The sequence below is a fragment of the Varroa jacobsoni genome, unplaced genomic scaffold (genome assembly GCF_002532875.2).
Source record: "Varroa jacobsoni isolate VJ856 unplaced genomic scaffold, vjacob_1.0 contig01664, whole genome shotgun sequence".
NCBI classification, from domain to species: Eukaryota; Metazoa; Arthropoda; class Arachnida; order Mesostigmata; family Varroidae; genus Varroa; species Varroa jacobsoni.
This window is the reverse complement of record NW_019214673.1, coordinates 22,804-49,461: the sequence shown is the minus strand read 5'-3', so window position 1 is coordinate 49,461 and position 26,658 is coordinate 22,804. Positions and strand designations below refer to the sequence as shown.

The following is a 26,658-nucleotide window of genomic DNA, read 5'->3' as shown; positions in this document are numbered from 1 at the left end:
TACGCAGGTTGTGTACACCGCATAAACTAAATATACGTACAATAAACTATAACACCAGCGAAACAACATTCACGTAAAAACGCAGGGAAGTATGGAACCAACCAGTGAACTCAAAATTGGATCCATCGATAATAGACTCAACCTAGATAGCTGCATGCACAACGACAGCAATAAGATTTGATACAGTTTTAGAAGAGGTCAAATAAGAAACACCAAGTTAGTATTCAACATGTCGACTTGGGCTAAGCCTAGGAGTACTTTACAATATTCGCCATAAGGGATTTTCTTGTCTTTTACGCTGTACCATAACACCGCCGCCACAGACGTCACCTCCCTGCTTTCTCATTTTCCGCTTCTGGTCCGACTTCCGCGGTTTGCCCTTTACGATAGTAAGCGACCTCGCCGCTGGTGGGTGACGATTGAAGAAAAAGCGATCCGGCACCGCCGGATAGCAGCGCCGCATAGTGTATCTGCGAAGCTGCCAGAAACAGCTGCGACACGGACGACTCCTTGGCAACCAAGCAGGACCTACTCTGTTGGCCGGCCCCACTGAGACGCTGCCTGTTTATCAGTAGTAGTAGTAGTAATAATAGAAGCGGCAGTCGATGGCAAACGAGCGAACGGAAGCGGCGGCGGATAGCGGCGACGTTCCAGAGAAACAGAAAAGAAGCCATTGATCGACCGCTGCCATTTCGTCTGGTAGCGCACGTCAGCATCAGTCGTCGGACGTCGATCTATGAAACGTTAGCAGCGGCCATACTATAGCAGTAGCAGCAGCGGTGTGGGAGTAAAAGGAGTCACTTACGTTTGGAAAGTTGTAGCACGCAAGGCAGTCGTTGAACGCCAATGTCGTTTTTTCCTTCGCACTCGACGGTTACTGAGGGCTGTTCGAACGTCGATAAGTCCACCACTGCCTGTCACCGAATAACATCGAGACAGACACAAACATAGAGGTATGCATATATCGTACTCGCGGATGTTTGTACACAGATATATATATATATACAGGATTTACGTTCCGTACTTCCGTTAAGAATGACTGTAGGCACAGAACCATTGGCCTGTTAAATAAGGCCATCCAGATATTTTGCGCAATATCGTGACTGTTCGAACATTTTTCCGCACGCGAGCTAAATATCTGCGTGCGGCTTTGTATACAAAAGCTGCCTCCTCTCGCTCTCTAATGGTAGCACATATACCTTATTTGATGACGACGATGCTGTTATAATCGCAAATTATTTTTTCATGGGAGAGCAATGAGTTCCGATAACCAGACTAATAAAAGAAAAGCCATTACAAGAAAAAATACCAAATGGGTCAGAGTATCGGAGCGTGCGGTCGGCAATGTAGCCTAGAAGGTGAAAGATAAAATGTTTTTGTAAAAGTTAGGAGAAAAAAAACAGAAAACTGTACAGAACGCAACGAGAAGACAGAATAAAAGCGAATTGTGTTACGAAAAAAAAGGTATCTCAAAAGCGTTGGAGGGTATCAAAGCTCGGAGTCACTGTGCCTGTAGGTGCCGTTTGATATCATATTGAAAATGATGCTTTGAGCAGGTCATAACTTAACCGAGAAACTTCGGCTAAACACAACAGAAGTACTATTGTTTTAAATAGGCTAGGTGATTCCAACTTTGGACGCTTAAAACTTGAAAGACGTCTGTTTTTCGGAAGAATCGTACTTTGAAATTTCAAGCCCACGCTCAACACGTCTAAGAATGTTTTGGCGAAAAATTCCATAAGTCCTACGCAATTAAACACCCCGACGAACTAATGGTGTAAGCTGTGATTTGTATCCTCGCTGCAGGGACTTTATATTTTTTTAATGCGATTGTAAAAGAATAGCAAGACATTGGTGTAATTTAGAAGAAGAGTACTGCATTAAATACGAGAATGATTCCCGGGTGACCATGTCATATAGCGAGGTGTATCTCTGAGGTGCTTGTCGCAAGTAGTGTGCCCCCTTCGAACTGACCCAATTTGAATTCGATCGGAAACATGTGCCATTATGCCAAAGAGTGAGACAGGCAGTCACGAAGATCTCACTAGCCAAGAACACTCCAAGTGTGGCTCAAAGACCCATGCTTAACAAAGATGGACGAATAATATATGCCAAGCCCAGTTGTAGTAGTAGTTGTTTTAGCAGAGAATGCGAGAACAAAAAACTAGCCTCGGTAAATTCTTCCTTTTACGCAGCAGTTTAAAAACGCTCCCCAGTGGCAATATCTCCACGTGCTGTTGTCAGAAAGTAGAGGGAGGCAGATTTTACATAAAAAAAAGGACGTACGCGTATATTTAGTTCGTACGTACCTTCGATCACACTACACAATGTATGAAGTTTCTAGGGGGACTTATTTGATTGACTAACGACTATTACACGTATAAGCGAATGTATAACTAAGTACATAGGGCCCGTGGGGATCGGCGTACGGCGCACCTATTGATTGCACGCGTAGATGGAAAAATCATCCTATCATTTAATCAAATGTTATCAGCTTCAGTTAACTGACTGGTTTCACTAGAGTTGACACTGGACATGTGTACCCCTTGAGATGGGATATGCACAATGGAAAATGGAATGAGAAGTAAAGAAAGGTCCCTAAGAGTCAAACGAGGGCCAAACGTAAAGTAACTGGATTTTCCTCTTTCGAAGGTAACCTTAGTTCGCTTGAATAGTTCCGAGTGGTGGTTTTAGAAGATAATGTTCTACCGACTGGATCACGGTCTGCACGCTCAATACGTACGAAAGCATCGAAGTAACTGTATGTATCTTACATTAATTAACATTATAGTAAAATAACATTAAGCTTGTTTTAGCAAAAATTGTAGTAACTTTTAGTTAGTTATAATGTATTGCAGGAGGTTTAGAAAAGAGATAAAATGGCATGGAAGCCTCATTCAAAAAATGACCCATAATAATATGCATGCTTGACACTTGAGGTCGAATTCACAAGGCTCGCGAAGTAACTGGTTATCGACATATTTACTGTATGCCCATATGGGCATTATTATTATTATATTTAATAATTTTTATTGAGGGCCAATTAGCTAAGCCGCTAAACTACGATTTTGTAGTTTAACATTATGATTTGATTTATTGAAAGGTAAAATATTAATTACTGCTAAAATCAATTTTTTTCCCGTTGTGATATGCTCTTAAGTGTCTTTAGTTGTCTACTGCTATGACCATAAAAAGAAGCAAAAGTAAAGAAGATTTACAATTATGCTTTCATACGATCTTCGCGACTATTGCAACAATACAGGCGAACGTTTTCTTGAAGAGCGATATAGTTTGCAGTGGTGCTATGACAGTTTATTATAATATGTCGTTATACATAAAATGACCAATAATTATCGCTGACAATTTCTAGTTTCTTTCAGCTTCGAATGGTATTTTCATTTCCAGGAAACTCTGAAACGTGCTGATATTTAGAGCGGCAAGAATCAACTCTGTATGGCGGCCCCGCTGAACATATTTTATAGAAATTGTTTCTTCAATGTATAAAGTTTTGAAAATGAAACGTACCTAGTAAGCGCAAAAATATATCTGAAGATAATGTATTATGACTAATTAAACTTGTGAGCTATGGTCACGGCAGATGGCGTCTGTTCAATCCAATAGTATTACGTATCGAACGTCGCGTAACGTTCGAATTAACGTAAAACCATAGGTGAGAGAGATGCGTCCTCGTATTTGTCGTTGTACCTTTGTCGTTGTTTCGTTGACGACGGTAAATGGTAGGCGGATCTTGTCGGCCTTTTTGAGGCCTATTTGCACAAACCAATTAAAATTCATATTACGCGGGTTTGAATCAAGCGTACACAACACAGTGACGTTTGTTGCCGAGTAGCCATTCCAGCCTTGGTGCCACAGTCCCATACATCGGGGCGCATCTGTCGAGAAACACGGTCATACGTACGATGTCCAAAGAAGGCACATAACAGATACCAAGATTTAGATAACAATAACATCGTTCATCTTTTGCAAACTGAATCTCATTAAAAGATGTATATGTATACGAATTCCGTGTGGGGACTAAGGATGTGGCGGTTGTCTAGCATTAGCTGAGCCGACTGAGCTCTAGAAAAATATACACGTTATGAGATATTGATACCTTAATTCGACGCCTTAGAGTTATAAGCGCATTTTTATTTTCGCACTTTATTTGAATTCAGCTTCAGCTGCACGGCCAATTGCATTTGAAAGAACTGGGCGGGTAGCTTAAGTGGCGAAGTGATATGGCTTCATCGTTTGCTTATTTGCTCATAAGGAATAGCTATCGATCGCGTGCTAAAATCGGAGGAATGACTTTGGTCTGCCTCGACAATTATGCAATGTACTCACAAGGGAAGCCCGGAGAAATGTTAGATATTTTAGCCTAGGAAAATTTGATTCAAAGCCTAAATCGTCTAGATCTAACTCTACTGAGGCCTAATAACTCGGAATCTTTATTGCCTGATGCACGTCTGATAGCAGAACCCATTTACGGTTCAGTCATACGACATGTTGTACACAACCGTTGATCTGTTAGCAACTAAGATCAGGTCGACTTTTTAGACGCCATTAACGATGATTGCGTCTAGATAGATGGCAAATATGATACCGCTTCCGCAATTTTCAACATTTTTACTTTTAATACTGAAGATGAAAACGACTTCGAATTTCATAATATTTAAGAAATCGCTGCTTTTGTTTACTCCAATGTGTTCTCCTGAATCCTGCATAATGTTATTAGAAATCGAGACACCTGTAATTGTTTTTACTTACATTTGATTGTGATGCTGACGTTTTCACTAGCTGTTGATCCCACCGGGTTGGTTGCTAGGCATGCGTAGTTCCCAGAGTGCGTGGCGTTAACGCTTTGAAGAATTAGGTAGGTACCTGCTGTTGTAGTTGGAATGTCCTTCGTCTCTATAGGTCTACCGTTGTGATACCTAGGGCAAACGAGACGACGTATACGTAGAACACGAACAACAGAATACGAAGGATGCCAGCAAGACATTGTTATATTGCCACAACAAAAAAACCACCAACGACACAAAAAAAAAGCGGCTAGAACGAATGTCCACGAGATAACCCACTGTGGTTCCTGGCACCCCAGAGCCTAGGTAAGAAGTAGGCGAAAAGAACGATCACTCAGCAAGAGTCATTCTTCTATAGGCGCACCAAGCCCCTGTTTCATTTTCAGCGCTTTCACATACGCTTGCCGTAGGCTGCAGAAGCAGAAATATCACCACCTGCTGTCGTTTTTACTCCGACCGGGGATGCGACGATAGGATGCTAAAAAGGTGGTTAGCTACCGACCATTTATACAGGGAACCTTGATCGTGGAAGTGATGGTGTCTTTGGCAGTGGTGGGCAGGCCATTCTTTTGGCTTCAGGCGACCGTCATGCCTTCGCTATTTCATTCATTGAAGGCCGTTCTTTTTGCCTGTTCTGTCCTGTCTACAAAGCCAATGGCCTTTATAATAGGTCTGACATGTTAGCAAATCTGCTGTTTCTCCGACCGAGAGCTCCTTTCACCCATATGTATGTACATCTATGTGTACTTGCTGACTTATGCTTTGACACGGGAGCGTCAGGCATCGCGTTTCCTTCAAGTTCCTCGTGCTGAACAAGAATGCTTTCCTTTTGCCCCTTGGCCTGGTCTAAACAGGCGTTGCACGTATTACAAATAGCTTATAAATATTTACAGTACTTTTCCCTTTCTCTGTCACTTTCCTAACCATAACGCTGCACTTATCTGTTTGGAAAACAAAATAAAAGAAAATTATTAAATGTTCATGTATAATTAAGTTAAGTAGTTAGTAGCTTTAGTTTATCATGCATTGTACTTTACTTCATATCAAGCGACGTACTTTACTTTCTACGGCTTTTGCGCACCTTTCTGGTAGCTGATATTTTCTGCGAAACACAAAGCCTTCGTCCTTATAAGTAACCCATTTGCTCACTTTAGCCTCTGTTTTGAAGTGTTTACCTTTTTAACTATGCCATATTGACCGAGACAAATGATAATTAGATGAAGCGATGTCTTTCATTAAAGATCCGGTGGCGCTCCTGAATTATCAAAGCAGTATGCCGTGTAACATTGTCATGTAGTCATACAATTTTTAGCTGCTCTTTGCAGTCCAGGACCTTTTTTGTCGATATTTTATGGCTCAGAGGCGCGGGTTAGTTCGCGTTTAGCTTTCTTCGTTTTTGATTTTTCCTCCTACACGCAAACAGTTAACTACTGGCTCAATCAGCTGTAACTGTGTAAAGAGCTCTTGGGTCGAGCCCTTCAGTCTGCTTACGAAGTGCCCGTGGTCCATCGTCGTTTACTTCCTGTGGCCATCTTCAAGCTGAAATCTTCCGTTCTAGCGCAATTTACTTGAAACCGGCAAGCGGCAATGCTTGTTGTACATTTGCCTTCGACCTAGCAAACAATTTTCCTTGTTTTGACAGCACTTTTCCAGCATAAAAATAAAGAAAAAAAAAAAAATGTCGGATATGCATCTTTTCTTGTTCTAGAACTGTACCATGACTTTTAATGGCCTCGGCTCAACGAAAACGCTTACGTTCGACAGACAGGACAATTATTCTGAGAACTTCTAATTAAGCAGCATTAGCCGATTCTGCCATCTGTCGGCTCCAGCGGGATCTTATTCAACTTAATGCTGGTTATTACAGTTGTATAGAACATTACTTGATACGGGACAGAGGAAGTGATATTAGCGTAAAGTTCGCAGATGAATCATTTGCATGTGAATGTCCATCGTGATCCAGCCGTAGAAGGTCCACCGACTCCGTCAGCTACATCCGTTTTTGGTCATACAATTCATATATCCCGTCAACATTGCAAGAGCAATAGCAGCGACAGATAATAAATCGAAACACCCATGTTTTATTGCGTTTCTAAGAATGCAGTACATATTCCATTCTGTGTACGCCCAGTAACAGTGTGTTCCATTATGCTAACGGTGGTGTGTAACGCTGTTGCGAGTTTTTTTGTAACCATCAAATCCAATTAGACACAACGGCACGCACCAAAAAATCATCGATGGTTTAGGTTTAGAGTCGACCACGCATTCGAAGTACACGTCGCTCCCTTCCGGAATATCATGAGGATTTCGCACCCCTTTACCTAACCGTAGATGAGTTCGGGGCGAATCTGAGAACAGAATTCACAGAAACAGTACAAACGTGCTATTAACCTTTGATTAAAGTTCGGTCAACATACAGGTACAGCTTTTAGGATCTGATCAAGTCGTAACGTTAGCTGTGTGCAGAACTAAGGTTTCGGGATTGATAGAAAAACATAGCTAAAAATAGATATCGTCGGTAGGACAAAAATAGCGCCTTTACATAGTGCTATATTTGAGATGCCAGAAGTATAAGTAATGAAGATTTTAGAGTTGGAAAATGTTAGGACTCCAGTTTCCTATAGAATCTATTACCGGACGATGTGCTATGTCAATTAAAGACGGCTGTTAGTCAGGGACTTAGCGAACGTTTTTGATTTCGTACGGCAAAGGGATCATATCCAAGGAATTACATTGCAGCTAAGCACCACTACTCACAAAGCACATTTAGTGGATACTCTCGAACGATCGTTCCGAATACAGGGTGGGTTACCGAACAGCGAAGCCGGCGGCCATCCAGGACCTTTTTGCCCGCTAACATTAGCACTGAAATTATTTGAAATAGGAGTGTTTTGCTCTAAGTTGAATTCGTTTGGTGTGTACAAATAAGCCGTTTCTAGACTACTCGATGCAAGTCAATATCTAAATGACGCTCCGATAAAGACATTTTAGTAAAAAGAGATTGTTTCTTGTGCGACAGTTAATTGTACGCTGCTATTTGCTTATAGCTTAGAAGAAAGAGAGTATCCCTCTTTTTCTTAGGTACTGAGATTTATGATGTTTTGCATAGCGGTAGAATAAACAGTACCCGTAAATACTTTTCTCTGAACATTTGGCTAAATTAAAAGAACGCATAGAAAAATTATGTAGACATTAATTTTTTTTTTTTGATTATTTCACAAAGTCATTGCGCTATATAGAACTGACCCGAGAACGTTGACGATAAGTTATGTCCAATTTCTTCGTAGAAAAAGGGCTCAAGTGGCGGCCCGCCCTCGATGCTCCAAACAGCTCGAGTTGGCGGCCGCGACCCTTCAGCCCGGCAATGAAATTCTGCCTCCTTATTCTCCACTACACCGCTTATGTTGCGCGGATTCGTCACAATGGTCACATCTTCCACAGGAACTGCAAATACGATGATAGTAGAAGCATTAGTGAACCTGGTTAGAATTCTCGCAGTGTATACGGGAATCTAGAGGGTCAATCGCCTTATATCCACCAGCATTCTTTTTTGCAACGGAAAAACTAACTGTTAATATCGACGATGACCGTGGTGTTCTCTACGTAACCATCAATCGCCTCCGAGACGCAGACGAATTTGTGTAGCAACAAATTCCTGGTAATCACGAGCGGGAGATGCACACGCGTTATGTCCTGCAGAACTGTTTCCGTTTTCTGGGTCAGCTTTGTCACCCAATAGACCCGGTGACGTGGTACACCTGCAGAGTAATTGAATTTCCAATAGAACATTGTCCTGCTATCCGAGAAATTACAATTCTTGACTAATGGTATTTTAGCACGTATTTGGAAAAGACGTCGAAAAAAATATAGGTTCACATTTTGAATGGTATTTACGGACAGGTAAATTTGGCACCCTATTAATTTCTTCCATTCATAGGCTATACGACTAATTGGACTACTGAAAACTGAAGATAAACAAATAATTACGAGCTTAAAAGTGATCGATGCCGACATCGTATTGCTAAAAGTGCCAATTCGATCGCTCAAAGACGAAACATTGGAAACGTCTAGCGTAGCACCTTATGACATCGCCCAAATACAGTGTCGATAAAAGCAATTTGGCCAAGGGCCGGCTAAATATCTCACCACAGGAAGACAGAGTCGCCTGCGAACATAATTAGGCGACTTTGCAGGCCTCCTTGCCGCAATCTTAGCGAATCAAGGTCCGCTGCAGATATTTTCCCTCGTTGGATGGTTATATCGTAAGTAGCACGGGTGCAGTCGGGTGCACAGTTCGAAACAGGTTACCTCTAGGTAGGTCATGTTAGATCCTTTAAATGCGATTTGCGATCGAATTTAGAATTATGGGACCCAGATTCGTATACGAAAACGCTGAGTGACAACTGAAGGCTGTGAGCTACCGTTCACAACAACCAGGATCACAAAGTAATACTGCACTAATCAAAAGGCTACAGATACATAACGCTGAAACATACAAACCAGGGTCGTTTTCTGCCCCATTATCAGTGAGCAAAAAAAATCAACGCTATACTCTGTAGACTAATAATGACGAGTTGTCTTGCAGTATCCACTGTACATTTAAGTAAATTAAAGACAAAATCTCCTAATCTATAGGAAAGCAACAGACAACACTATGCACGTTGGTAGATTTCAGGTGTCTTCTTCACAGATTCGGAAATTTCAGTTCTAAGTAAGCTAGCTCAGGTTTGTCTGATGTACCTTGTTCTCTGGAGGTGTGTGACGATATTTATACATAATCGTCTGAGCACTGTTTCTATTTTATGTATGAAGGTCTATAGTTAAACAATCCTGTGCTTAGGCTGGGTATTTACAATCAGGTATATATCAGATGTTCTGTGTTATTTTTTGTGGTGTCAAACGTGGAAATTGTAGTTCTAAACAAGGCTTCAATGAGGTCACTCAGTTGGCTGGCATATTTCTAAACCATGAGTGGAACATCAATATAAAAGATCAGTCAACGTCCAAAGATTCAAATACATTATATTGTGAGGGGACAGTAAGGTAAAAAAAAATGATCCATTTCCAGTACCTAAAGCACTATGTATACGGGTGCCAGAAACGCTATCGTCATGCGCTCTAGGCATTATTCATACTAAGTCGACCTGTTAACTTAAGCTAAGTTAAAGTCCGGCTTCGCAAATTATTTGCTTAAAATATTGATTTACAAAATTTCGCTCCTTGGATTCGCTCAGCTGCATTTTCTCCTATAGGAATAAAGCAGTGTACGGCAAATGCACTTTATTTCCCCGGAGCACACAACGCTAGCAAAGTCTTTAAAGAAATAATATAGTGACATTTTCAAAAAAATATGTTTTCTTCGATAAAACGCCCTGGTTAGCAGACTGCTTACACGAACGAACATAACGATTTCTATGATAAAACATATAGACATTGTTTACTGATTGCTTTCCGCGTTCTTTACAATCAAAGAGCAATGGTACGCATAGGTTTCTCGTAACAGGGGTGGGGCAAAACGTTGCACGCTTAACCTCAGCGTTGTAAGCGGGGGCTCTATTTTTTCAAACTGCAAACTTTTGATTTGAAGAAATGGTCTCGTTGTCAAAACACGAGCAGATGATAGCGCAAACAGCGCGCTTCAGCATTTCTTTAGGAACAATTATTTATAACTGCAAAATTAATTTTAAGATCGTTACCCCATTCGAAGTGTTTTGTACCCTTTATCCTAAGTGAATATAATATATATAACGGAGGAGAGACGCAGCTCCTCTAGGTAACGCCAGAGGCTGCCGGGTAAAATTGCCCTATATCAACTTTGGCCTGATATGAGCGGTTCGATAAATAAAAAAATATCATTTTAAAATATTGCCGTGAATGCCTAGATTTGTTTTCCTTGTTAGTAATAGGTTATAATTTACTCCATTAAGCTGTAAGCGTATTTCTGTACAGTGTACAGTTCCGATACATCTTTTGCAATCATGCACAGCTGAAACAATGTCAAGTAAATTGATTGCATTCGGAAGTATGGAAATGTGCGTCATCCATTTGTCAAGATAACACACATTATAGAACACGGAGATACAGGCATGTGATGTACGGTATTGGTTTTAGTCCTTTCGTATAGGGCGGGGCGACTGTATTGTTCTATAATGAACCAAGAAAGAGATACGTTTATCTTTTATTCAAGATTGTCGAATTCTGTCGGCCTATAACACTGACATACGGAAATTCGGCTAACTTTACACAGATGTTGGCACTGCAGGCGAACTGGTACATCTAAGTTCGGGTTGAGGTCCCAAAATTAGACAAAGGTGTATATCCCGTATATTAAGAAGGGCTTAACTAGAATACCGTATCGATGATTATTATAATCGAATCATAATTATAATAAATAAATAAGCCATTTAACCAATTGTCACAACTAACCTCCTAGAACTTCACAGACAAGAGTCACCTTCGTCGACTCATTGAAAGGTCCAAGACGGTGGTCGATTAATGGCACCATCTGTTGCTCAGAGCTGCTTACATACGCCAATGGAGCTGCAGCTCGAACTGCAAAACAACATAGTTACATAAAAATAGCATCGTTATAATAGCGAATACTTGTACGTCATAAGAGTACCTTAGTGCTTCCAATTTCGCGCTCCAGCGATCCCCGATGTTTTATAAACTATGAATGCAAGTAAATCACGAACAGCTTCCCGCCCACAAACTTGATACTAATAAATAAGAGCAACAGCAATCTTTTTTTGTCTCTAATGAGCTTTGCCAAATAATAAACTTGCCGACCGCTTATTTCACCGCAGCTTAAAGCGCGTGCGTGAGGTCTTAGGGGCACTCGGATGTCCCGAACAGGGAATTTGCCTAATTTTATTATTGTGCGATGCCACAGTTTCATTTGAGAATTTACCTATCAGCTAGCTTTGAATGAGCCTGACACACAGAAATTGTTTTAAAGGCAATATTCAGAGCCTCAACGGCTGTTCGATTTAGAAAAAAATTGATGTTACATAATTTTGTGTAACGAGCTAAACCCGTTAGCAGCAGTATTGTATCAGTAAGTATATTGCCTGTACGTTTTGAAAACTAGCCATTTGTGGGCTAAAAAAGCGGCGTAAGAGGCCTAGGTATTTTGTACTGAAAGAAAATAAACACACTAAAATTACCCAATTCCGCGTAGCGAAACGTAGTCTTATAGAAAATCAAGGGCACAATCTCAGTCCATTATATTTCGTGGCTAACTCTAAATCAGTGTCGAAGCACGCGTCATAAAAACGCGTCAGATGCACGTCGCACAAGACGACTGAAGCTTAAAATCGTCATCCACACATAAAGGGCCTCTTACCTCGAATAGGCAGTCGGGTGTTGAATGATGATGGGAGTATCGTAGCAACCCCTTATGTAAAATTTCTACACGTTAAAACAGAGAATAACCATTTGTCTGTTTTCCGAGTTGCGATTTACACGCAAAGTCCTAACCCTTATCGTGTAGTACAGATTCGGTAATAGCTTTTCTTATGTACGCCTTTTCGACCGAAAATATAGCTATATCATATTATCGCTGTTAGAGCTATCAAAAATACTTTTGGCTACCGACGTTAAAATAAGACTGCAGTACGACAGAGCATGCATATTCACTCAGGGGTTATAGAGGGAGTGAATGGCCCTTGTGCCCCTCTTACGTAGCCTCATCGGATGAAATAAAAGTTATCGGTTGGCGATTCTGACAAGTTTTTTGTCGCTAACCTAGCCCTTTGCATGGCTATTGCTGACAGATTGCTTTCAATATCAGGTTTGCTCATTGTAAAGTGGGCTAAATTTAATTTAAAGTTAGTAATGTAAGTGCTAACACAGTAGGATGTTGAAAATGGCACGCTTCCGTAGCGTTAAGGTTAACCTTTTCACCAAAACACGTTCAAACATGTTCGTCTACTGCTATAAATGATAGGTTTTCGACGGCAGGCTGTACCAGTTGACCACCAAAAAATGCCAACAGCTACTTGTCTTATGTCGTCTAAATGAAACAGGTAATTCAGTTAGTGTATTTAAGTTAAATGATATGCAACTGTATCATATAGTTTGCCATTCCAGGGCATTTATACAGTTCCGTCTTCAATGGTACACTTTTTCTTTGATTCACAATAATACTCCTTATGCAAAAATTATCTCTATCTAAAGATTGTGTTGAATCATTAAAAAAAGACAGCTTTTTATTGCGGTTAGCGTTTGCAAACAGGTTGTAAATGAGTCTCTTGCAACAATCAATAAACCAATTCAATTAAGTATACTAACTAACGCGTTGCGTTGTTCTGCGCAAAGCTCGCGCACCCTTCAAATCATTCATTCTTAGAATCATGCTAGGTTATCCAATAATCATGTTATTCTCTTCTTAATAATTTGCTATATCATATAAAATATGGTAACGTAGTCAACTCATTAAGAACTTACTCATAACAATCAGTCGAACGGTCTCATTGAACGTTTCTTCAGATCCGGCATACTGAACGTTGCATATATATGTGTCTGAATCGAGCAGTGTCACGTGACCCACCTGGTTAGTTATGAAATTCAAAACACAAAATGATTCGTGAATATTTGATGCTCGTTGTTGTCTATCTCCGCAAACGCCCCACACTTCGAGAGCTACAGGTCAAGCAGCTACGAGTCTCATAGCCTTTGTACGCCACGAAAACTGGGACCGTTTTGCTGATGACGCAAATTCCTCGTGATAGCATTCTTTCAAGATGCCCACTTTTGCACTTATTAGTGAGAAGTATCGACGCATTCCAAACGTTGTCTTAATAGACGACGCCTTTGGTCAGGCATACGGGTAAGCCTGATTCAGCAAGGCTGATCCCCTGGAAGGGCTATTAATCGAGCACTGTAAAAGCACAGACGTTCGCCGATCAAGTCATCCTCTGATCGCATCGCTAATACACCTATAGAACGACGGTTATCTATAAAACAAATCAATGCCCATCTCAGGGTTTACCGTGTCACTGTGAGCACGAGAGGTAAGCGATAATGCTTATAAGCTTAAGGTATACTGGCAGTGTAATTCTATTGATGCAAATTCACTTAGAGTAGCTATCTAATATGATAACCTCTCTATTCTTTCCTGTCGTACTGGATCAATGCTCAAACCCAAACACTCACTGACTTGTTCCAATGCAAGTCGCACACTAGTGTGTCTTCGATGAGGTGTGATGTCTGGAGGGATACCCGCGCTCTGCTGAGGTAAAGTCTGAATAGTCACTGTGAATCGCTGTCTACTGCGTACTAACATGCCTCTCCGACACATATGATTTGTGTTCTAATCGGCGACGTAAACGCATTTGGCATAAGTAATGGATATAGCCGTTCCAGTGAGGTTTTACAGAGCGTAACTTTTTTCCTGGCGAGGAGGTACGCCTGTCAAAGAAGTTAAAACAAGGAATGTATCAGCAGTATGTGACGGACGAGCTCGGCTTGCCCTGCTCAATTCCAGTTTCGACCTGTGGCATTTGTGTAACATGATGTATTCAGAAAATGCATCGTTCAAGTGTATAGTGACGGAACTGGCGACGAAACGTACTATTGAATCTCTAACGTGAGATGCAATCCATCGGCCGGCCTCGGCTAAAACGATTATGGTCGTTATTTACATTATAATAGCAAAAATAGAACTTCTGCGCCTTTGCGAAGTCGAACAAAAGAGATCCCAAGCAAGTTGTACCTCATGTGTGCAAACAAGTAAATAGGCGCGTTTGCTGTTGTTGGGATCGCGGAGAGCAACGAAGTAAAACTTGTAATCTTAGTGACTATTCAGCGTAAGTCAGCTAGCGATAATATACCCTTGTCGCCAAGCGGCATACGTCTTTCTCGGGACCTTAAAAGGTCTTTCTCGTGCGACTGTCAGTGTTTCTGCTCTAGACACGCTCCATATGTTTGTATCCATATCCGCCTTCGGTAATAACCGATGAAAACCGAAGAAAGTAAGCAGCAAGCATCTTCCTATTTGCTAGCTTTCCTATCGACGACGAGGGTCCATTCACGAACATAATTAAACTGTTTATTTACTTAACAAAACGACTGTTATGCGTCAATACGTACAAGAGAAATGACGTCGCAAGATGTCACACTCTGCAAGCACAGGCACATTGAGATTAGCAGACTTCGGTAATAGCTAAGCGATACCATTACGTGATGACTCGCCAGAACATACATCACTAGTAAACAAACGTTGATGAGTTCGCTGGTGTAGTTAGCACGCATGGATTGGCATATGTTGATGGACTAGAATATGATCCAGTGATGGCCCTTGTTAGAGGTAGCTAAAAATGGTAGAAACCACGTACGGATCTTATAGAGAACATGGCGATTATATATTCCCAAAGTAATGCTGTGCAGAGGATATATGATCAACCTTAATGGTCTGGATAAATTACAGCGGAAGATGGTACACGATTTGTTCATTGACTAAATATGAATAGGCCACACTAACCAAAGTAATCGCATTCTGCATCTTACCAAAAAGGTATCGAAGAAGATATATAGAGAAGGGAACAATGATATCATTCATTAAACCCTTGAACATTAAACCCCCATTATGAGGCTTGTTTACAGCAGATTATAGATGAGTGATATAGGCAATTTTCACTTGACCCATTTTTTTATTGCACCATTTGTTCTTGTAGTTTAGGATACTATTTAAGATCTTTTTCAGATCATATCAAACTGTAGAGTAAGTTGAGATTTCACGTGCCAGCTACGTTAGACATAGAAAGATCTGAAGTTTCTTGCTGCTATCGAACAGAAATAGTTGAAAACTTGACGATTACCTTAAGTAACGCAGGTTCACGACTCGTCGATAGGTACGATCTGCTTGCCCAATCCTTTTCGATCTTGTGACTACCGACCGAGAATATCCCATCGGCTCGTCGAGATCCGTCAATTTCGTAAAACATGCGCTAAAATTCAATACAAGTTTGTTACGCAAAGGTATCTATTTAGTCATATAATTAAAGTTGCCACACTACTAATACGATCCGTACAAAACTTGTACTTTAAAGGAGTGCCGTAACTCATCAACATCGCCAGCAGTAGTAGTACGTAAAAAATAGTTTATTAACAATAATAAATAATGTTGTTAGTTGAAACTTACTATAGCAATTAATCTACCTACTGTTCGACGCTATGTATTTGCATTCACCAATCTATCTAAGACTTTGTCTGTCTGTTTTTTTTTTGTTGCTTTACCTGTAGTACTGTGGTACTCACTGATTTTTCTAGATCGTTAGAGTTTTTTTCCGAAGAAAAACTGCACGTAAGATAGAACCAAGTGCATGGATTCTGTTCTTTTATGGAGTAAGGCATCATTTTTGCTATAGAACGTATTGGTTAGTCAGAGAACCTGACCGTTGTCGGGAGTTTGCTCCTGATAAAACGGCAGTCAAGTACACAAAAATTTATATGTAAATCTGCGTAGGGAGAATTTTTTTGGACACTAATTGGAAACTTTTGCCGAGCTGAATTGGGATGCTATACATAGACTTATAGCCAAATCTCAGTTTTCAAGTCTAAAATTATGTTTAAGGAGTGAATCCTTAGGCTAATCGATAGGTCTGCGAACTCTAGATGCAGGACGCGTTTCGTTACCTAAGATAGGCATTACGGCTTAAAGATACAGAAATCTGAATGTAACTTTTGGCAATGAAATGCAAATTGAGGGTAGCAGATTCTGAGTAGCTTTTTGAGCGAACTTATAATACGGAAGGTTGAAGCGGCTAATATAGCGAACGTTTTGACGAAACAATTCCTTTTCAAAAATATTTTCATCAAAGAGAAACACTAACGTGAGGAAAACATTTTTCCTATGCACAATATCGCTATTTTAAAGGCTCTTCTTAAGGTCAATCGATAGATCTCGAATACATCTTCCTATATCCAGAATGTATATTTTGGTTCGAAACAGACAAAAACTGAATCTTATAACTGTTTTGTCTTTGTGACACTGGGATGAAGATCTTTCAGGAGGCCTATGTACCAATCAATTAAAAGCTCTTGATAAGCTGAATCATACTGCAATGTGTAAATTTCAATTTTCAAAGTGCTCTTTAAACTATATGTATATATATATATATATAACCTCTATATGGTGTTTAAATATCGACGAAACACGGTAAGTTTGAACGCATCGGTCCGTTCGTGTAACGTAAGAGTGAAAATGAGGTCCAACGTAGTTCTGAGCGAGCTTTTTATGAACGCCATACGGAAAAACAAACCGAGTGTAATGCGAATCATATCAGCTTATACAAGAACAGGTGAGTGAAAGACCCACGACGGGATAACTGTTCGTGGATTTACATTATGTTCGGTGCAATGTTGAGAAATTAAATTAGTTGAATCAATCAACATAGAACAGGACAAAACCTGTGCGTCTGTCTAATAATCTTTTTACGTATTGACTACCTAAAGCTAATAGGGACACCTCACAAATGTTGCTAAATAGAACTCTACCAGAAACAGCCTTAGTCATAAATAAACTAGTTTATGATTATGTGGGTAATGAATCATTAATTTTCAAAATTGGCTAACGCGGTTCTTTGCGCCCATGGCTGCACTAAGCTTTGAATCCACGTGCCGAGATTATCTTGAACACAAAAACGCTTAAATCAAACGACATGGTATGTTTATGTCCTATTTCGATTTGCAAGAGTATTAGTAAATTCTATTTGTTACTAAAATTATCGAGTATTAGTTTACGATTTATAGTATCAGATCGATTAATGTGTGTATGGTAACTTCAAGTCGCAAAATTCCTTCCCAATCCATTAAGAGCCTTGGAATATCACCATAAGCCAAAACCTTCTCCCGATCTACTACTAAATGACCGTTATCGTGTCAGCGTAAAAAGAGAACAGGTACAAGACGGACGTGAGAATTGTCCCCTGGGAACGCTTAGTTGGAGCTAGGACCAGAGTGGAATACGACCTCTTCACAGTAAACTCCGGCTTGCAGCACATATACTTTCTTGCCTGATATCAGTTAGGGTGTCTTAACCCTAGACGTGAGACGGATATAGATGGGAAATTGCCACGGTTTACAGGACAGCGCAAACGAGTCAAATCGAAGAAGGTTCGCCCATCAGCTACTAAAATTGATAAATTAGTAAACGTTGTTAATTGGTCTTGTCTAAACTTAGTCATTCCGTTTATAAGCTGGTATCAATAGAAGAATTTTCTGACTTTCCTCGCAAACGACCACTTTCGTAATCTGTCGAAATTAGTTAAACGGCCATCTGCTCATTGTCTCCGCTTGTACATTGTCTACAATATGATCATAATTCTCATGTCATGTCGTAACCTACTTGCTCATTAAAAGCAAAAATCTATGCTGTAAAACAACAAAAAGGAATAATGACCTCAAGCACTCCGTGGTAGGCCATTGTACCACTTCCACTTGTCTACGAAGTAGCAGGAAGTGATAACCGAACCCGTTAAGAAGCCCCCCTCCGTATACGAATTATGCTAGGGTATAATATCGACAAAGGGGTATTAGTTGAAAGAGGCGAGACAACATAGCCACGCTTCCATGATACTATGGAACGACCTCGGTTTGGCTGAGAAGCGCTGATCAAGAGTTGTAGCTCTACCAGGACGTCCATTACATGGATCTTCAATCTATTTTAACTATGGTCTCATAACTACATTCACTCGGTTAATAGAATTCAGAATCACGTATTTCGACTTCGCGCGAAACGCAAATGGGTATCTCTGATAAAGCATGACCTAACTTACCAGTAGGAAGATCGAAGTAAACAAGTGTCTTACAAAATGTCTATGTAAAATGAAGCAGTTCCCACGTATTTTTGAGAAGGTTAGTTACGGTGCTTCACTTATGCTTCACCCCTTACCATCAAACTTAACTAGTAAGTTTCTAATTAGGGACTAATATATCCCATGGAGAATTACTAGCTGAATTCTCAACAGCTATTTTTTCTACGCGAATGCCTAGATGGAATTGTGCCATTTTCGTAAGTTACAGAGCAATCCACTTACTGACTTAGTGACCAACTGTGATTGTTGCAAGATACGGTGTTTTTTTTTACTTTATCACAATTTTCCACAATTTGGTAAAAGAATGGGAGATTGTTGCGATGTGAAAATAACGAGGAGCAAGGATTTCTGCAACTCTATTTTGATTCCCACTGGAATCATGTGGTACACGTTTGTCAGTGTTTACTTCGTTAGTTGATCGAGTTGAATAGATATGGTCTTTTTACATGCACCAAGCTTGATACTAATATGCACGCACATCGAAACGGGTAGGCTTCCATAACAATCTTCAGTTCCCAGTTATTCACCTTGGTAACGGGTCTTCCATTTTCGAATTCAATAATTGCTACCTGGAATATTTTAAACTGACAGCCTACGAATCTCCGCTGCAGTCTCCACAGACAATTAGGTCGCATTATCAGCACGTCAGGTCGTCGAACAGCTTTATTTCGAAATATAAAATTAATACTTCTCTTATCTATCTTATACTGAACAACATAATATGACCTGCTCATAATATAATGGCCTCCCTTCACAACTCCGTGATAACGTAGCCCTAAACCGTCCTTAAGCCTATGTCCTTACGATATTCATTCGATTACAGCTGAACGATATAGTTAAAAAAAAAAAAGAACTTATTGCGGAGCGTTTAAACATGTTGGCAAGAACAGTAATAGTATAATAGGCGGCGAAGAATGATAGTCGCTGAGTTCCTTAATAAACACAAACAATTGCAATTCTTAGCTCAAGACTATAAACGGAAACTGAAAGCATATAAAAGTGCTTTACAACAATCTGCCACGTCTGCGAATTTCAGTGAAGGGCTCCTTTGATAGGCACAAAAATGACGCGTCCTATACGACTATTCCATATTTTTATATATTAGCTGAAACTCATACCAAGGCTATTCAAGGATATCAAGATCTGCGTAAAATTACCTAGAAAACATTTTCCAAGATTAATTTAAGTTGCAATAAAAACGAAAAAAAAATGCGAATATACACATAATATATGTTCTTTGTCGAGCCGTTTTTTGCAGCCACTGTTGTTGCCAAATGTTTTATCAAGGGACGTTATACAAAATAAGGCACCTAAATTGGGACTCATTCCTATGCCTTGTTTCTAACGCTGTATCTAAATGAAGACACCTTTCATTTAGAAATTAATACTTATTTACTTAAAAACAGAAATTGTTTTTGCGTGCGCTATAAGTGTCGTTTCTGACGGTCTTACCGCAGTGACAGCTCTTCAGTTCGGGTCCTAAACCGTTCATGCGCTTACTTCAGATGTTCCCTTTACAAATCTGCGAACGCCTCGTTTATAGCAAGGGTAAACGAGTCGACGTTGTTATGTTGAAACTTGTTGGCCACTTGCCCCATACGTGGCACTCCGAGGTGCTGTTACTTGCTTGTATTCTCAACAGGCTGAACCAACATTAGTCGGCTCGTATAAGCCGGTGCACCTTCCTGTTGGGAATCTACCTTTAAACATATCAGCTTCTGCCATGCAAGTAAGCTCGTTAGATACTAAGTTCACCATTATGGAAAAGCTATGGTGGCATGACATCTCTTTCATTGGAAACCACTCAGAACGTGAACTTTGGCCGAAAATTTAATTCCACCAATAAGAAGGGCATCCTCTGCATCGTAAGAAAGCCAACGGTTTCACTTCTGCGGTTCGTTCTTACATTGAATTATTAGAAGAAATATACTAAAAATGACCGTCAAAAAAAACTGAAGGCAATCTTCTGTTTTGATCTCAAGAAAACTGAGTAGCAAGCAACATTGGCTGAATCTCTTAATTTTATTGTCCTTGCAAAACATGTGTTTAAGTTCTACGACATATGGCCTGTTCCTGAAGTCTTCGTGAACAATCGGTAACATCGTTCATTGACGCAGACAAAGTTCCCCTATAACTATTCTGATCGAAACAGAAAAATCATTAGAAACGCACTCTTGGATGAAAACGATTGCTTCCAGAGTCCGCACTGTTTTTTTCCTATCGTGTATTTACCGTTGCGTTATGCCAAAGCCTGTTTCTGCTTCTTCTTCTGCAGCCGCGTAGCCATTTGCGACGAGACAGACTGTCGATTTCGGGTGACGGAAAGAGTTTATAGTTTAGGTGGGGGTTCATCCGATGCATGGAGGTTAAGTAATAGTTAATCTCAATTCTGAAAGCAATGCGCTGTTGTGTACAACGACGAGTTTGTTGTTTTGTTGTAGAAATAACCGGCATTCGTCTGCTACTGCCTTCTACTAGGAGTAGCAGACGAATGCATGCCTATCGCAACAAGCAGATCGGCAAAGTTTGTCCCAATATCAGTGCCTGTACTGACTGTACATAATTTACTCTCGGAATCTATTTGGGTTGTATTTGAGCGGGTTGTTTCTTTAGGCCATTGTATTCATTATAATAAGCTAATCCATAACAATATAGATATAATTTTCCCGTTTTGATTACGTGCTGACAATCAGGTTATAATAAACACGGCACAGTAGCTCCATTAACGTCTCTAATAGAGTATAACTCGAAAAAAAGATGGAATATTATACAATACTTTAGTATAGGTCGAACCCAGAGTCCGGGCATTTTCTTGGTTATAATTTGATTGGCACCAATGACCCTTTGGGCGCTTTATTTTCAAATATTATTTCCTCGTTCTTCATTATTTTGGTCATTCGAACTTGCCATCTGCGCTCCATAGAAAAGTCGGCCAAGTCTTTCAGATCTAGACTGGACGGCTGCCTGCGTTTTCTAAACACAAGCCTCATACCCTGCTACTCGTTTGCCCGAAAACAACAACCTTTGTCAGTTGGTTGAATCGAAGTACGTATATGAGAGGACAGGATGATAAGACGACAAGGCAATCCAGTTGGCTCTCTGGATCTCTGTCTTGTCACTACTGTGTATCTTTTTTCCTGATGTTTTCCCTTCATTGATGTTGATAATGCTATGTGGCCGCCGCTGCTGTGCTCAAAATGGAATCCCCCTCCCCCCTCCCCCGTAAAATGTCTAAGATGTATTTTTATCAAGGTGGGCAGCAGAGAGTGAAGAAGAGATACATGGAGTAATCCGGCGGTGTGTTGAACGGTTCATGAGAAACTTTCAAGCAGTATTGGGTCCGACCCGTTTCGTTCGAGGAGTAAGTATTCGTAAACCAGCCGATCTGGACCTTTGTGACCATACCCGGAAGGCGTGAGACCGCCTTAGGCATTGCTGGTAGCAAAAGAGGGCCAAACAAGAGAAGCATGATCGGGATCAGCAGGACAACACGACTACTACTGCTGCAGCAGTAGTACTAATAGTAATAAGAGCCTGTCTAACACAACCGAAAAGGAAAGGAGGCCAGCTTGCCGAACAAATAAAGTAACATTCTACGTAGACCTGCAACGTTCACGAGCTCTACGTTCTAACGCTGCTTTTTTTCCCAATAAAATATGACTGGTCATGTTCACCGGGGAAGAACCTATTTTTTATATTTTATAATAAACGCCCTTAAACACATGAACCTTTTATACTTGGGATGAAGTAGGAGACGATAGAATTGTTGCTGCCTGGCCCTGCTGATCACTGTGAAACGGGTGTATAAAATGAGTAAAGCGTCTAATTATTTTGTGGTTTGCAGCTGTGACTATGCATTTTTCAAAGCGGATATTGTCCATTTGTCCGCTAGCGAATACAAGAGTATTATCGCACCGAAACGTGGACATTTTTTCACGCCTTTTCAAATACGCGTACAAATGATCAACATTTAATAAACTGCAAGATGCGCAAAAAATTACGCAACTCTGTGCCATATTAGTCAACGCTTTCTCGACAAGCCATTTTGTACGCGATTAATTTTTGTTCTATGCTAAGTAAGTACATATATTTAAATAAGGAACAAAGGGAAACAAGTTTGGAAGGGGGTCTCCAAAGGGATCCGTAACTTTGTGAACATCTTACATCTAGTCTAAATAGTAAGGCTATGAATAATAGCTTTTATATCATATAGAACTTTTATATGCTGTATTACGGTTTCCAAGATAGACAATATTATAGAGAATACCTCCTGGTGTATTGCTAAGGCTATTAGGAGAAATCGTTTTATATATTTTATGTAGTATTAACGAAAATAATAACATTGTTATTATTCCGCTCCTTCGTAGGGGCAAACTCAAGTTAGCTTTATCTATCTTGATGCCTTTCGATGGAGTAAAAAAAAGTAAGATAGTAGAACTTGTTGAGCATACTCAACAAAAGAAAGACTCCAGGCACATGTTGAAGATTTGGATGACAACGTCATATTACCCAAAGACACTAATATTCTCTCAGGTAATACCAGTCTTCTTTAGTATTTCAATAGCTGTTTTCTCTTTACTAAACTCACATGATGTAGGTGGTAGTAGTAGTAATAGGGTTTTTTTTTTACCAGGAAGGCTTACATACAGGAATTTATCAGGCTATATACAACACATTAGGTACGGTCACCTAGATGCCACCAATCTCATCATCAGGTCTATGTTTAATGTAGTTTCTGATCAAAGGAACGTCGATAATATTATGAGGTTTTTTTTAACATAGCCTAAGCTACACTTTCATAGCATAGCTACGGTTGGATACGAGCAATTACATTAGTAGACGCTGTTAATTTAGGTTATGATACGTAGCCGTTCAGTAAAGACTGTCAAATTTTTCCACACAATTTGAGCTATGTCAAATTTCCGAACGGCACAGCTCTGCCACTGGCCCTCGCAGCCTTGCGTGTGCAGCCCCTAGCTTAACAAAAAACTTGGGTGCCTGTTGGAGACGAGCGTGCAGTGAAATTCGGCCCATAGAATTAGAAGCTATCCTTGATGCCAGCAGAAGTGGCTGTAGCAGAAGTAGATGAAGTGTCGTACGTTAGGTCCAAATCGGAAAGGCCTATATGTCAAAGAAACGAGGCGTATTCACCATCGATGACTATTCGTCGTTTGTTGTCACAAAATGGGTGATTTGATCGGCCTAAAATAGGAAAACAGCTTATTTCTGAGCTTGGATTTATGTAACTTGTCAACGTACAACATTCTGATAAGTGACGAGATTATTTTTCTAAAAACCCTTTCAATAGTAGGAATTCTATTCATTATTGCTTACGGGGCCGCCCATCCAGCGCATTTAGAGATAGCTAGACGCAAATAGTTAACCATTTGCCCTTCTATGAACCGTCGTTTGCCACGTGTACGGACGACCCTCCAATCTACTGATCAGAGCACCTTCTGCTCAGAATGCGGCCATGTATATTTAACTGCATGAACCTATTTTAGTGCCTAAATGGATATCGTTTTACTGCACCGAAAGCAAAAAACTGTCAAAAGTGACACCCGACGTTGCAACGCGGCATACGATTTGGCTGCTCTGTTAAATCTGGATAAGAATCACACAAAGGTTAACCTACCGGCCTTCAGACACGCCCGAATAGTGACTATTAAATTTCCGAGTATCCGGTACCATATTGGAGAAGTAGTATATTTCTTACATAAAGAGTTCTGTGATAGCATTTGTTATAAATGAATGCCTAAATAGTAGTGCGTATTTAAAAATAAGAAGAGCGAACATGTATCTCAAGCAATGGTTAATTTTCGTTTAAATGCTAGGTAATTTTACCGCCTTCTAAAATTGACTCTTTCTATTCTTCCCTATTTTACTACATAGAACATTATCGAAATTATTAGATACCAACGCACTGAAAATTGCCGCTGATGCCCCATCATTTTGTACGTTACAAGGTCGTACACTTTTTAACGCTCAGTTATATTTTATTTTTGGCTTCAATATAATTACGTTCCCATCAGTATCTAAATTCGGCTCTTTTTTCACCCGACTAGCTGTCAAGTAGTACGGCGATCGTCGGGGGTGTCAGTATTTCGGATGGTCGTGCTTTGTTATACCGTTTTACATTGTACGGAATATTACACAACAGTGCTATTGTGATATGCCTGGACTTACGTTTGCTTTTTGCTGGTAGAGTTTGACCCGTACAACGGTTCCGGGAAGGCGATGTAGATAGAACGGTATCGTGGTTTGTTCGCCATTGAGCGCGTACACGGCTGTGGCTCTCCCCGATGGATCATCTGTTAGTTGAGACGCGTCTGTCTTACCTGTAATAATAATAATAATTCGAGTCCAGTAAGTAACGGGTCATTCCCGCAAACACATTCTGCAGAACTTCCCAGTTTCACGGACTCAAGTTTTGAGATTTTGCTTCATGGACTCTGGGTCCGTACCAGGAATCGGCATGTGATTTGTCCTCACAGTATACTCTGAAGATCCTAATGCTTAATAATTAGTCATTTTTCCAGATGAAGTAAACGCCATCGATTGCACTTTTTGAATTAGTTGCGAAAGTGAGCCACTGCAGGGCTTCCTGTTATAATTTCCGCATCAGTTCAATGCTTGTCGAGGACCTCCATCACCGACAAATGATTGATAGTAATCACTGGAGTAGCGGATGACTAGCCTTTCGGAGTTTCATAAACAGGTCGACTTCGGTGTTGAACGGTTGCCATTGCCACTGGCACTAGTTCCTGACGCTGTGGCGTAAGGCATTTTCATTACGAGACTGATGTCGTATGGATAGTTCTGCTGTCATCGTTTCATCGAACACTGCGCTGTTCCAGTTTACGGCTGTTCTTTGCTCAGATGAAGATATGGCACGCTGATTTCATTCTAGTAGTAGTGAGCATTAAGTCAGGCCTCTTTGAACTGGGCATCCCTACAAGCTTGTGATAGGCACGATGTAGTCTAGCAACACGGTCAAAGAAAACATGTACTTGTCAGAGATGTCGGACGGTTAAAAATATTGATACATTAACATTATTCTTTTTCACTTGGAGTATCGAACTGCTTGTCCGTTACGTGCGGCCATATCAAAAAAGATTGTACGATACGTTCTTATACGTTTGCATATGATCTTACATTAGGACAGCTATGGAAGCATTCTGCCTCGGTAATATGGGACATTTTCAAATTGCAAAACGAAGTCGCCTGTCATCTTTCAAGCCAGTTACACTACTATCAAAGCAACATACGGGACATACAAAAGAAACGGCACAATTATCTCATTAAACTGTACTCTAATAAGTGAAGCCATTTTCGCAAGCCTTTTTTCTGTTGTAAATATTAATCGTTCTAAACGAACGCCTCCAAAAACAAGGTTATATGAAACAGCGTTCTGCTTCTAATCAAATAACTGCGACAAATGTTCAAAACGTGCTGGGATGTCGCCGCAGCAACGAATGCCTTTGGCAAACGCACCTTTAAGTGTTACGCCTTTGAAATATGCCTGAAGTACTACAGAGAGGAACCTTTTCAACGTCGATATGTAACCGCAACCTAAGAACAATATCGAGAGCAAATCATACTTTTCGTCTGCTTTATCTAGACCATATCAATGTCGAACGGTATTTTTCGACATGCAAAATCTAGCAACAAAAAATACCGAGCCTCCGTCAACGCACGTACAATTACAGTTTTAGAGTTTTTTTTGCTGTGTATTATTTTTTTGTCACTAAAATTCAATTATTTCAATAAGCAAACTTGCTTTTTACGAGCCGTAGAGAGTTTCAAACGAGGCTTGGTAGTGTCATGAGGACAGGCAACGTAAACTGGTTTGGGCTACTTTTGAAAAATCCTTTTTTGAAACGAACTTTCACTCAACTATCCGTACAGTTAATTAAAGATACTACGGGAAACATGCACGGTATATATATGCAGAACTCAATAGACTAGTAGTCATGTGAAGTTCTTTTATTATTATTGAAATAGTTTTAATTTATTGATTTCGTTAACTTCAACAGGCT

General features: G+C 40.2%; 1 protein-coding gene and 1 long non-coding RNA gene across 3 annotated transcripts in view; one reads left to right on the top strand and one right to left on the bottom strand.

Annotated features, from left to right (window-relative positions):
• Positions 1 to 26,658, bottom strand: part of LOC111272141 (hemicentin-1) — a 44,864-nt gene that overhangs the window by 3,452 nt on the left and 14,754 nt on the right. For both annotated transcript variants that reach the window (XM_086973172.1, XM_086973173.1), the window contains 11 exons: positions 24,806 to 24,957; positions 15,623 to 15,751; positions 13,251 to 13,353; positions 11,229 to 11,354; positions 8,372 to 8,560; positions 8,049 to 8,246; positions 7,560 to 7,667; positions 7,027 to 7,150; positions 4,768 to 4,934; positions 3,706 to 3,893; positions 806 to 914 (listed from right to left, as the gene is read on the bottom strand). In XM_086973172.1, coding sequence (XP_086829298.1) covers positions 806 to 914; positions 3,706 to 3,893; positions 4,768 to 4,934; positions 7,027 to 7,150; positions 7,560 to 7,667; positions 8,049 to 8,246; positions 8,372 to 8,560; positions 11,229 to 11,354; positions 13,251 to 13,353; positions 15,623 to 15,751; positions 24,806 to 24,957 — 1,593 coding nt within the window. The remainder of the gene's footprint in view (positions 1 to 805; positions 915 to 3,705; positions 3,894 to 4,767; positions 4,935 to 7,026; positions 7,151 to 7,559; positions 7,668 to 8,048; positions 8,247 to 8,371; positions 8,561 to 11,228; positions 11,355 to 13,250; positions 13,354 to 15,622; positions 15,752 to 24,805; positions 24,958 to 26,658) is intronic.
• Positions 849 to 3,699, top strand: LOC111272143 (uncharacterized). The gene is made up of 3 exons (XR_002687335.2): positions 849 to 953; positions 2,653 to 2,761; positions 3,381 to 3,699. It is a non-coding gene; the product is annotated as an uncharacterized LOC111272143 (long non-coding RNA).